Source organism: Terrapene carolina, unplaced genomic scaffold (assembly GCF_002925995.2).
Source record: "Terrapene carolina triunguis isolate 2854851 unplaced genomic scaffold, T_m_triunguis-2.0 Scaffold558, whole genome shotgun sequence".
Taxonomy (NCBI): Eukaryota; Metazoa; Chordata; order Testudines; family Emydidae; genus Terrapene; species Terrapene triunguis.
In genome coordinates this window covers 1092056-1105836 of record NW_020664909.1, presented here as the reverse complement: position 1 = coordinate 1105836, position 13781 = coordinate 1092056, and the positions used below count along the sequence as shown (strand labels likewise).

At 43.7% G+C, this 13781-nt stretch overlaps 1 protein-coding gene across 2 annotated transcripts in view; it reads right to left on the bottom strand.

The window, feature by feature from the left end:
• The window catches only part of ST3GAL6 (ST3 beta-galactoside alpha-2,3-sialyltransferase 6), a 91816-nt gene that overhangs the window by 26122 nt on the left and 51913 nt on the right, over positions 1 to 13781 (bottom strand). For both annotated transcript variants that reach the window (XM_024203575.2, XM_024203578.3), the window contains 2 exons: positions 11097 to 11200; positions 7623 to 7686 (listed from right to left, as the gene is read on the bottom strand). In XM_024203575.2, coding sequence (XP_024059343.1) covers positions 7623 to 7686; positions 11097 to 11200 — 168 coding nt within the window. The remainder of the gene's footprint in view (positions 1 to 7622; positions 7687 to 11096; positions 11201 to 13781) is intronic.

The following is a 13781-nucleotide window of genomic DNA, read 5'->3' as shown; positions in this document are numbered from 1 at the left end:
CCTATGCAGAGGCACGGCCAGGTGGCTCTGCGCGCTGCCCTGTCCGCAGGCACCGCCCCTGCAGCTCCCATTGGTGTGATTCCTGGCCAATGGGAGCTGCAGAGGCAGCGTGCGGAGCCCCCTGGCTGCCCTTACGTGTAGGGGCCAGAGGGGGGACATGCTGCTGCTTCCAAGAGCCATGCAGAATGGGGCAAGCCCCCCATCCCACTCCCCACCTGGAGTGGGGCAAGCCACGGACTCTGCTGCCCAGCGGGAGCTCAACGGCTGGATTAAAACGTCTGGAGGGCCGGATGCTGCCCCTGGGGTGTAGTTTGCCCATCTGTCTTACCCTATACTATACAGATTTCTTGGGGGAGACCAGCGTTTCTCAAACAGGGGGTCCTGACCCAAAAGGTGCTGATTGGGGGTGGAGGGTCACAGTATTGCCACCCTTACTTCTGCGCTACCTTTTCAGCTGGGTGGCCAGTGAGTGGCGGCTGTTGGCCAGGTGCCCAGCTCTGAAGGCAGTGCCCTGCCAGCAGCAGCGCAGAAGGGTGGCAATACCATACCATGCCTCCCTTACTTCTGTGCTGTTGCCTTCAGAGGTGGGCAGCCAGACAGTGGCAGCTGCTGACTGAAGGCCCAGCTCTGCAGGCAGCGGCACAGAAGTAAGGGTGGCAATACCAGACACTGCCATCCTTACTTCTGCGCTGCTGCTGGCAGCAGCTCTGTCTTCACAGCTGGGCTCCCGGCCAGCAGTTGTCACTCTCCAGTTGCCCAGCTCTGAATGCAGTGCGCTGCTGCTGGTGGTGGCAGAAGTAAGGGTAGCAGTACCGCAACACCCCCCTCCCCCCCCACACACCTCTTTTTTGGGTCAGGACCCCTAAAATTACAACACTGAGATTTCAGATTTAAATATCTAAAATCATGAAATTTACGATTTTTAAAAAACTATGACTGTGAAATTGACCATGAATTTGGTAGGGCCCCAATGATGAACATCTGAATGTTAATATAATTAACTGATTCCTTGATGAATATTTTAGCTGAAACATCCAGCTAATGGCCTAATTCAGTATGGTTTGGTATCACAGAAGTTAGAGACGGAGAAAGCCTGTTTAGTCATTTTTATCCATCTCTTCAGGCTGTAATAGAAAGAGAGAGCCTGAGACATGAGGCCTGGTATAAGAGGCCTGGTATAAGGCCTAAGGCCTGAACTAAAGTAATCAGGCCCTGCTGATATAAAGTAAAGTCAGCAAAAGTCAGGCTGTGAGCAGAAGTCAGGCCCTGTTACAAAACATGCCTACTTGCAAGTTCACAGAACCTGGCAAGAACAAGGCTGGTATTGCAAAAACACAAACAGCCCTAAGAAAGGCTAGGCACAGGACATTCATGTAAACACATTCCAGCAGGTTAGTATCAGAACACCCCAACAACAAGTATGGTATAAGCACACTCCCCAAAGATAATATAGGTCACGCTGACCCCTCCTAAAGATAAGGTCAGGGTGACAGATAGAGATGTTTTGACCAAACCAACATGTACAAGGTAAAGGGAGGTAACTAACCACATCAGAAGGGCAATATGTAACTTGTTTGTATCAGTGTATAAAAGAAGGGTCACAGGGGATGTGCCTTTGTCCAGCCAAGGGGGGAACAGAAAGTCCTGCCATTCACTGAAGTGGCCCATTGTATCGGGCATACAAGTCTTAGTATCCCTTTCGAGTCTATGGGGTGCTATTACTGTGCTTCGTCAACAATAAACCTGGCCGAGCACCTTCACTACTGTGGTCTTCGTGGGCAGTTCTATCAGAGTCTGCTGTGTGAGCTATCTGGCCAGATCCAGCAGCGAGAACAAACGAATGCACGCACACAGAGCCAACAACTGAAGACACAGGCCACTGCAGGATTGCTCCCTACAGTAGATTTTCCAGCTGTTTGTCCAATCTAGTTTTAAGATGTCCTGAGCAATGAAGCAAATGAATGTATCCTAGAGTTTAAATGGACCCCCCTCATTGCTGGAAAAATTGGAATAGAAAATGTCCTCTCTTAATTCTGCTCCATTGCTCCTAGTTATATCACAGGGTTCAAAGTGAGCCAACTGGGTTGTAGGAGAGTAGCAGCCAAGGGAAAGGGAAGTGAAGGGAAGCAGAAAGGCAGCCTCTAAGGGATGGAAAGAAAAGAGACAGAAGGCTAGTGGGGGAAGGAGGAAGGGGAGAAACCAAGAAGGAAGGGGCACAGCAAGGGAAAAATGTGTACTTTTCCACCAATTGTTTTTCCACTTTGAACTCTGAGCAGCACTAACAATGCAAATCAGTTACATCATAATAATCTGTCCTTTGATCAGTCCGTTTTTCATCTGCCAACAGCAACCACATGCCTCTTTAAGTGCTCAGTATAGATAACACCACCCGGATAGCCCAGGCACTATAAATAGTAGTTAATGTCTGTTATTTGCATGATTAGAGCTATCTGTTCTATTGTTCTTCTCCGCTTTTCAGATTCCAAAGTCAGCACAGCTGAGAATCTGGCCCTATAGATTTTTGCCAATGTGATGGACTAATCACCACTTATGAACAGATCTTTAGCTCACAGGTGTGGATTTCTCCACTGTTTCTCTCCCCCACTCCCTTCACCCCCAGGTGGTTGTTTTGTGTGAAGGTATAAAAAACTATGGACATCACTCTCTCGTCCATTAAGGCTGCTTTGTGCTGCTCTGATGATACAAAGTGTCCTTAAAGCTAGGTTAACCAGCCAATAAGAGATTCATCCTCTATAGGGGAATCCCCAAGTGGTAGAGAGCTACCACAGTAACTTCCAGGTCACCCCTTTCCCAATCTTTGGTTTAGGGGCCATGGCCAGGGCATTCCTTCACCTCAGCAATGCCTGGCTGCTGAAATGGCCCCTCAGGCCAGAAGTTGCTGCTCTTTGCCCTGCGGACTCCGTAGGTAGCTGGACAGCCCCAGGGTTGTGGGAGGAATAGTTGGCTTTGCACCTTGTCTCTCAAGCTGCACTGAGCACAGGCTGGGCCCAGATCAGGATCAGAGCATGTGTTCTGGTAGAGTTAGAGTACTTGTTGTTAGCTTGTTCATTCTATTTTCTCCTCCTCATGGTGCAGTTAAGACCTTAATCCACAGTCCTAGTACAACTGGTTAAACAGTATTCAATTAATTGAAAATTCAGTGAGATTTATAGCTTGGTAAAACACACACATTCCAGCCCCATTAGTGATACATTTTACACAGAATTTGAAAATACTGCTGAATATCATAAAAAAAGTGGCAGCCTCTGAATTACTGGTAAAGCATCCGATGTTGGTATCCAAAATTTGAAATTGGTTATCTAAGTCACTTGTAGATCGATTACACTTGGTGTTGTACACAGTAGTTCAGAATCCAACAACTATCAACAACCAAATCATGAAGACTAGTTTTGCAGCTCTGCCTATACTAAGGGGCTTGAATAGGCTAAATCCATCTGGAAGTCTAGCATATGCAAATTGTTTCTACATTATTTTTATCCTCCTTATGTAGCGTGTGCAGTAGCATCTGATCACTGTCTACCTTTGAGAGATGATGGAAATGGTTTAAGCGAATGGATTAAAATTATACAATATAGTTGTTGCTTTATAGCAGATATGTTCTGCTCTTGGTCTGATTCTGTTTCATAGGAGCCTTGGGTATGTAGCAGAGACTACTGGAGACATCTGTAACAGGACTAGACTTTGATCAGAGAAACTTTGATTTAAGGACAACTTCTTCTAGTGCAGACATGGAAACAGATTGGCTGCTAAGACTATGCTCCAGGTATCAAACATGCCATTTTTAATAGCTTGTTATTCCTAGGACACTTTAGCAAGCACACTTAACAATTAATTGGCAGTAAGTGTGCTGTGAGTTAACCATAACTGCTGTAAATTGAACCTCAAGTACACCTCTACCTCGATATAACGCTGTTCTCGGGAGCCAAAAAAATCTTACTGCATTATAGATGAAACCGCGTTATACTGAACTTGCTTTGATCCACCGGAGTGCGCAGCCCCGCCCCCACCCCGGAGCACTGCTTTACCGCGTTATATCAGAATTCGTGTTATATCGGGTCGTGTTATATCGGGGTAGAGGCGTACTGTCGATCTACTTATATTTTAAAAGGTGGTGGTGGGAGAAGGCGATAAATAATTGTGTCTAACACAGTGGGAGGTCTACATAAAGACCAGAAATCTAAAGGACCACTCCTCTGTTATATTAATATCTGGATTACTCGTGTGTCCAGCAAAGTCTCCTTTCTCCACACATACACACACACGCCATCTTGGATTTACCATGCTGGGGAGCCTATTAATTTGAAGTTATAAAAGCTTAATTTTAGTTTAAATATTTAATTTATTGCAAAGTGCCTCTTCTTGCATTTTCCAATGTTAAAAGAATAATTTTTAAATGAAAGCAAAGCCTTTCAAGTTTAAAATTACTATGGGAGAGTTCCTTCCTAAAAATGGGATTCAAAATAGATGGAAGACACAGTCCACTATTTCACTGCAAAAAAATAATCTCAACCTCCCTAAACAGGAGGTTGTGAAGAAGTTTATATGATTTTCTTTGAGGCTATTTGGCAAGGGTTGGGTGGAAAAGAAATGTTCTGCTTACTCACTATTGCATAATACATTTATAGTAGCTATTTTTATTGTTAATGGAAGCCAGGATTTGAATAAGAGTTATGATGAGAGAACATGTAAGTATCACGAATATACGTATCCCATATAGGGAACTGGCATGCTTGAAAGTACATGCAATGCAGCCTTTCAAAGCTATGGCTCAGACCTGCAAACCCTTACTCAAGTCAGTAATTCCATTGATTTCAATAGGACTACTCATTTGAGAAAGGGTTTGCAAAATAGGCTCTTGCAAAATATGCATTTCAGTTAAGACTGGATTTCAAAACTGCATCACTATAAAAAACAACAACAACATTTCCCTCCCCTGTTCACTCTGGACCGTTTTACCGGTATCCCATATAATTTGCTTATTTTTATACAGATTTGAGGTACGTGTCTTCATGGCCACAGTCCACTTTATACAAACATAATGTCTGAGCCAGAATAAGAAAGCTTACTGGACAGATCACTCTATATTTTGAGTAAACAAAGCTAAATTGCAGTAATACTAAATTGTTTAATTACTTAATTGCTGTTCTACACATCTGGGTATGGAAATTGTATGGCAGGCCATAATGCTCACGAAATTGGGGGTCGGGTTGCGGGAGGGGGTGAGGGCTCCGGCTGGGGGTGCGGGTTCTGGAGTAGGGCTGGGGATGAGGGGGTTGGGGTGTAGGAGGGGGCTCCAGGCTAGAACCAAGGGGTTCAGAAGGCAGATGGGGGGGGGGAAATCAGGGCTGGGGCAGGGGGCTGGGGCACAGGAGGAGGTCAGGGGTGTAGGCTCCAGGCAGCGCTTACCTCAAGCAGCTCCCGGAAGCAGTAGAATGTCTCCCCTCCAGCTCTTACGCGGAGGCACGGGCAGGTGGCTCTGCACGCTGCCCCGTCCGCAGGCACTGCCCCTGCAGCTCCCATTGACCGTGGTTCCCGGCCAATGGGAGTTGCAAGGGCGGCGCTTGGGGCGGGGGCGGCGTGCAGAGCCCCCTGGCTGCCCCTATGCATAGCAGCCAGAGGGGGGCCATGCTGCTGCTTCCGGGAGCCATGCGGAGCGGCCCTTGACCCTGCTCCCCCAGTGGAGCGCCGGAACGGGGCAAACCCCAGGCCCTGCTCCCCAGTGGGAGCTCGAGGGCCAGATTAAAACGGCTGGTGGGCCATATGCAGCCTGTGGACCATAGTTTGCCCACCCCTGTCTTAGATACTATAGTGATTCATGCTCTGTACATACTGCACAAATTAGATTCGTTAAAATAAAATATGTAGCACCTAGTCATCACATTTAGGCTTATTTAAACTACTGCCTGTTAAGTAACCACACTACCGATTGTTTTTACTACTAATGTATAATTCTGCAACAAAAATGAAAAAACCCTCTAAACATTATACAGCCCCCCTCCCCCAAATTTTGAGTGGAGAACAACATTAAAGGGATAAACAATCATGGTATTATTTTTGATCTATAGTGAGAATTGCTAAATTTAATTTTGCTACCTGGTTTTGCTCTGCTATCAAAATGTCTAGAAGACTCTTGACTGTATTCACTGTAGACACTACTGAATACAATGATCTTCTGAACCAACATCTGTGGGTTTGCTTCCTTCAAGACGCCACTGAGCAGCAGCGTGTTCTTTCAATGTGCAAAGTGTTCTGCCATTAAATAGCTGGCACTCCTCTACTCTATGAACAGCTTCTGCACTGGTCATTAGGGGCCAGGGTGTTTTTTTTTTTTTTTTTTTAAAAGTACATCGGCGCCTAAAGATAGGAAGCTAGTGCGAACAGGTACCCTTAGGTGCCTAAATATTTTACAAATCTTGCCCTTGATCCTCACCTCCCTAACTGAGACTGCCTGTTGTCAGACCATCTGTAAGTGAGAACAGGAGGGCTTTTTTAAATTGAGAGCTCCCTGGGGGGGAAAAATTCATCCAATGTTAAAAATGACCATTTTTCTCTCTCTAAAACAGGGGCCTAAAATAAGCTAAAGCTTGGGCTTAACCCCCAGTTTCTTAAGTTACAATATACAGAGTCCAAGTAGTATGTTTAAAATATGCCTTTGGTATTCTGATACAAGGCAATAATTTATAGCTTGATTTCTTTGAGGACAAAGAGACATAAATAAAAGAATAAATTACAATAAGCATTAATATTCTTTTATCAAAATTTATGTAGTATTTTCCATCTTAACCAGAAATATGGTAAATATACCTCGTTTGGTGCGTGGGGTACAAGGATATGTATGTTGCTTGGTGATTGAGTGTGGTTAGCTAGTTTGAAAATATGCTATCCTACTAAGAAATCAAAGTCCAGACAAAGTGGTGTCCACCCAGAAGACTTCAAAGGCCAAAACCTAATACACGGCAGTCAATGAGCAATCCACAGAGTTCCATTCCATCCCCATTCCCTATCAATCACTGGATTGCCAGAGACCGTCTTTTGTGGCTCAACACAAGGGAAGAGTCTAGGCACATAATAATGAAGTTGAATATGTATTCGAACTACTGGATTATTATTATTATTATTATTTTTAAATTTCCCCAGTATAGACATGGCCACTGTTGGTGACCTGGTTGAAAACCTACCTCAACCATGCCTTCTGAACTGGCACTAAAATCTTCTTAGTCTGGCCTATACTCATAGACTTTTCAAAAGAAAAGTCATAATATGGGCTTCAGGGGTAACTGCAATTCCCTAAGGTCAATAAGACTTTAAGGGCAAAGGGCCCATATTCAATTAGCAACCCCCTAAAGAATTCAACCCTCTTCAAAACAAAACCAAGATTCTAATTTACCCACAATTATTGAATGTTGACCCTACCTGAATTTAAAACTGGGCTTAATTATACATTGGGACCAGTCTCTATATTTTTTTAAAATACAGTGGGTCGGATTCTGATCTCAGTCAAACTACTGTAAATCCAGAATAACTCCACTGATCTCACTTTCTGACTGACAGTTACATTTTAAAACACAAGAACAGTAACAAAAACAAAAAAACAACCTCACCCATTATCTTCATTGAATAGTCCGCAGTTATGCAGTCTTGAAAGGGCTAGGCGAAAATAACTCTCTAGAAAGCAGAAAATGAAAAAAGTGTTTCAAATGAAAGTGGTCAATGTTTCACAGTGCAGAAATAAAGATACCACCTTGACTACAGCATTTTTAGCCAGAATAGCTTTTGTCCATTCATTGTCTGTCCAGAAAATAGAATCAGAACATTACCATAATCTAAGACTATATGTTAGTTCACAATACAGTTTTATGACAACTTCTCCAGGACAAACAGCTGCCCTACCTCTCCCATGCATGCCTGGGTCTGAGAACAGAATGGGATTCATGTTCAGAGACTACAGATCTGAGACTACTAGACACAGATGAATACAGTAAATATGGTGGACCAGAATCCTGGACAAGAATCGCAAATGGCAGCTTAAAAGGTCTACTGTTAGCCATTTTATCTATCTAAGGTAATCGAATGGCTTTCCATCATCATTAGCATTTGAGTGCCTCACAGTCTTTAATGTATCTATCCTCCCAACATGACTGTGAAGTAGAGAAATGATATTACCCTTATTCTACAGATGGGGAACTGAGGCGCAGAGAGACTAAGGACCAGAATTTTAAAGGTACGTAGAGATTGCTCCAGTCAGCATTACAAGGCACTTATGACCCATTTTCAAGTGATTTTGGCACCTAAGAGCCTAAATCCCATTGTCTTCCTCCCAGATTTTTAAACAGTGTTTAGGTGCCTATCTATATCTTTTGGTGCCTAAACACTTTTAAAAATCTGGCTATAAATACCTAAGTCACATTTTAACATGGGACTTAGCTGTCTAAGTCACTTGGCCTTGTCATGCTGCATGGGCAATGCCTAAATCCCTTTAAAAGTCTGACTTAAGTGACTCGCCCAAGGCCACACAGTAAGTGAGTGGCAAAGCTGGGATGAAAAATTAGTAGTTCTTGACTCTCATCTCTCTACACCATAAGAATTCAAGAACATAAGAACAGCCATACTGGGTCAGCCCAATGGTCCATCCAGCCCAATAGTCCATCCAGCCCAATAGCCTGTCTTCTGACAATGGCCAGTGCCAGGTGTTTCAGAGGGAATGAGCAGAACAGGGCAATCATCAAGTGATCCATCCCCTGTTGTCCAGTCCCAGCATCTGGCAGAGGCTTAGGGACACCCAGAGCATGGGGTTGCATCCCTGACCATCTTTGTTAATAGCCACTGATGGACCTACCCACCATGAACATATCTAATTCTTTTTTGAATCCAGTTCTAATTTTTGCCTTCATAACATCTCCTGGCAATGAGTTCCACCGGTTGACTGTGTGTTGTGTGAAGAAATGCTTTTTTTTGTTTGTTTTAAACCTGCTGCCTATTAAAATCCTTAGTTCTTGTGCTATGCGTAAATAACACTTCCTTATTTACTTTCTCTACACCATTCATGATTTTATAGACCTCTATCATATCCCCACTCAGTCACCTCTTTTCCAAACTGAAAAGTCCCAATCTGTTTAATCTCCCCTCATATGCAAGCTGTTCTACACCCTTGATCATTTTTGTTACCCTTCTCTGTACATTTTCTATTTCTAATATATCTCTTTTGAGATGGTGTGACCAAAACTGTATGCTGTATTCAAGGTGTAGGCATGCAATGCATTTACATAGTGGTATTATGATATTTATGGTCTTATTATCAAACCCTTTCCTAATGTCAAATATCAGAGGGGTAGCCGTGTTAGTTTGTAAGCACAAAAACAACGAGGAGTCCGGTGGCACCTTAAAGACTAACAAATTTATTTGGGAATAAGCTTTCATGGGTAAAAAACCCACTTCTTCAGATGCATTTGAAGATCCCACACCAAAGGTTCTTAAGCAACTAAGGGTATGTCTACACTACCTGCCGGATCGGCAGGCAGCGATCGATCCAGCGGGGATCAATTTATCGTGTCTAGTCCAGACGTGATAAATCAATCCCCGTTCGCTCTCCTGTCAACTCCTGTACTCCAGCTCGGCGAGAGGCGCAGGCAGAGTTGACGGGGGAGTGGCAGCTGTCGACTCACTACGGTGAAGACACCACGGTAAGTCGATCTAAGTATGTCGACTTCAGCTACGTTATTCATGTAGCTGAAGTTGCGTAACTTAGATCGATCCTCCCAGTGTAGACCAAGTCTAAGCAGTCATGGGATAAGAGGGAAGGTCCTCTCATGGATCAGTAATGGATTAAAAGATAGGAATAAATGGTCCATTTTCAGAATGGAGAGAGGTAAATAGCAGTGTCCCTGCTGTTTGAAGTGGGTTTTTTTACCCAAGAAAGCTTATGCCCAAATAAATTTGTTAGCCTTTAAGGTGCCACCGGATTCCCCTTTCCTAATGGTTCCTGACATTGTTAGCTTTTTTGACTGCTGCTGCACATTGAGCGGATGTTTTCAGAGAACTATCCACAATGATTCCAAGATATTTCTTGAGTGGTAACAGCTAATTTAGACCCCATCATTTTGTATGTACAGTTGGGATTATGTTTTACAATGTGCATTACTTTGCATTTATCAACATTGAATTTCATCTGTCATCTTGTTGCCCAGTCATCCAGTTTTGTGAGATCCCTTTGTAACTCTTCACAGTCTGCCTGGAACTTAACTATCATGAGTAATTCTGTATCATCTGCAAACTTTGCCACCTCACTGTTTATCCCTTTTCCCAGGTCATTTACAACTACGTTGAACAGCACTGGTCTCAGTACACACCCCTGGGGGACACTGCTAGTTACCTCTCTCCATTCTGAAAACTGACCATTTATTCCTCCCTTTGTTTCCTATCTTTTAACCCATTACTGATCTATGAAAGGATCTTCCCTCTTATCCCATGACTGCTTTGTTTGGTTAAGAGCCTTTGGTGCGAGATCTTGTCAAAAACTTTCCGAAAGTGCAACTACACTATACCCACTGGTTCACCCTTGTCTACATACTGCTTCTCTAACAATAGTAGTGTGTATATATTATATACTACTGTACCTGAATAAAAAAAAAGTAAAGATCCATTTAATAATTGATACTAAGGATGTCTACAGTGCACACCAAGCCTGGAATCCGACTCTGGTTTGAGCCCAAGCTCCCCTTCCCTCCACACACAAATCAGTCTGATTCGGGTCAGCAAGCACCCAGGACCCAGGTCCTAGGACCCTGCTAGGGGGTGTGTCAGAGCCAGACTTGGGTCCAAGCCCTGTCACTTTGCAGTGTGGATATAGTCAAGCTCCAGACCCAAGTCAGAAGGTCTGCATAATGTAGTACAGCTGTGAGACCCAGGTCATCAACTGTAAACCCAGGTGTACAATGCAGTGTGGACTCAAGTACGGGCGTGGAAACACTGGTGTTCACAAGCCCGGGTCCCACAGACCTAGGCTTAGTGTGCTGTGTAGACATACCCATTGATATAGCTTACATTTAATACTGTACTCATCCCTAATAAATACTTACCTGCTCTCTTTATTCCATAAGGTAACTCAAGCTTATCATTTCCATTGGACAGTGCTAGTTTCATGAAGTCATTAACACACAGGAATGGATATATTTTCTGACCACTAAGAGATGGGGGGGAAACAGAAAGTAATTTTAATAAAACACCCATGCCCATTTGAATCAACCAACAATGCCAGCAATCGCTTTAAACACCTTCTAAATCATACTTTAAATAGCATGCTATCAGTTTTTTTTAGAGAGACTAATGAAGGCATGGAAACAGCACAGCCCATGGAATGAGGAAAACATTTTACAACGTAACAGTATCAGAAGTTCAAACAGAAAGAAAGTCAGAGGGATAGATTCTCTGCTGGTGTAAACTGGCACAGACCCATTGAAATCAACACAGCTGTACCACTTCACACCAGCAGATAATTAGCCCCAAGTTTGAGAGAGTCTGCAACATGCTACAACAACGACATTAATTTTGGTTTGAAAATTAAAAATTCTTATTCACACTGGAGGCAAAAGAGAGGAGATCTAATGAAGGTTTTAAAAAAGTTATATGAGAGGGATTTCTCAGAGGTTAACCAGATGCCCTGCTCTGAAGAGATTTCCTTGTGTTCTCTTTAATATGTTTGGGAGGTGCTCAGATTCCATGTGGCACTGTGTCAGAACCTAAACAAAGGAGGCAGGTTATCTGCTCATTCAGAGGCTCCTCAGTAGCCGTATATCAGAATTATATCACACAAAGGAAGAAACTGTACGGAATAAGTTGCCACGTCAAGTCAAGTCAAACATACAAACGGTAAATCCAGACCTATAAAGTGCTGAATACCTTCACCTTCCATTGACTTCCATGCACAACTTCCCTTCAATGAGCGTGCATGTGATTTGACTTTAGTAAGAATTGAGGACATGCAGCACCTCACAGAAGGTGCTCTGCAATGTGCAGGATCAGGCCTTAGATGAGGAGGTTACTTACTTGTAACTGGAGGTTCTTTGCGATGTGAGTGTGACGTTACTGACAAACTGTGACCGTATAGATCATTGTTACAACCAGGGTCCTATGGTTGCACCAGGTCTTGTACAGAGGAGGCCAAGTGCGGTGTCTATGGGAAGGTTGTAGTTTGCTGGTTATGATTATGCTGTCTGTATGTGTGTATCATTTTTGTATTCGAAGTTATGAATATTGGCTAAGTACTTGTTTGATTCTAAGTAGCCTCAGTGAAGCATTTGGTCAGCTTCTTGAGAAAGGACTATTCTCAGTAAGTGCCCAATCAAGAAATACTTAATTGACAATGGACTTTGGGAGATGCCAATCCACATCTGAGCTTCCCTGGGAAAGTTCAAATTAACATGTAAACAATGGCGTCAGCCTGCAAAAAGCTGAATCATTCATAGACATGTGACTTGCCCAGGTGACTGCAAACTCCATCTTGTTGAGGGAATTTTACACAGGAGAACAAAGTGGTTTCTACCCACAAGAGAAAGACTATATAAGGCCCTGGAAACCCCTCCATTTTGTCTTCAGCTTGCTCAAAAGATAGCCTCTCCACCCCAAAGAGATGCCTGAAAGAAACTGGAACAAAGGACAGTAACTATGGGGGTGTAAGTGATTGCTGGACCCAGACTAGGAAGGAGTCTAGTCTATGAAAGAAGCTTATTGGAACATCTCTGAGGGTGAGATTTACCTGCATTTAGTTTCCTTCTGTATTAGGCTTGGATCTGTGTGTTTTTGTTTTATTTTACTTGGTAACTTACTTTGTTCTGTCTGTTATTACTTGGAACCACTTAAATCCTACTTTTTATAATTAATAAAAATCACTTTTTGCTTATTAATTGACCCAGAGTAAGTAAGTAATTCCTGGGGGAGCAAACAGCTATGCATATCTCTCTATCAGTGTTCCAGAGGGCGAACAATTTATGAGTTTACCCTATATAAGCTTTATACAGAGTAAAATGGATTTATTTGGGGTTTGGATCCCATTGGGAGCTGGGTGTCTGGGTGCTAGAGACAGGAGCACTTCTTAAGCTGTTTTCAGTTAAGTCTGCAACTTTTGGGGGATGTGGTTCAGACCTGGGTCTGTGTTTGCAGCAGGCTAGTGTGTCTGGCTAGACAGAGGTACTGGAGTCCCAAGGTGGCAAGGAAAGTGGGCTCAGAGGTAGTCTCAGCACATCAGGTGGCAGTCCCAAAGGGGTTTCTGTGACCCAACCCATCACAGTGTGGTCCCTATCTGTATTCCGCTGAGGGTTAAGCATGCGCACCATGTGTCCAGAGCTGGAGAATTTGAAAGTAGTAGCGTCCGTTGATCCATGCATGTGTCATTGCATCGCCTAATAGTTTCCTTCGAGGCAATAAAGGGCTGGGTGGACCAACCGTGCTCCGGTTCCTTCTCCACTGCAAATCAAACAGATCCACAGTAGAGGGGAAGCAGGGTGGAACTGGAATACAGATAGGGACCACACATCTTAAAGAAAAAATGGTTACTCACCTTCTCGTAACTGTTGTTCTTCAAGATGTGTGGCTCATATCGATTCCAATTAGGTGTGTGCGCGCGCCGTGTGCACTGTTGTCAGAAATTTTTTCCTTAGCAGCACCCGTCGAGTTGGTTGTGGAGCCCCCTGAAGTGGCGCCTCCATGGCGCTCCATATATGACCCTGCTGATCCGGCGCCTCCTCAGTTCCTTCTTGCCGGTTACT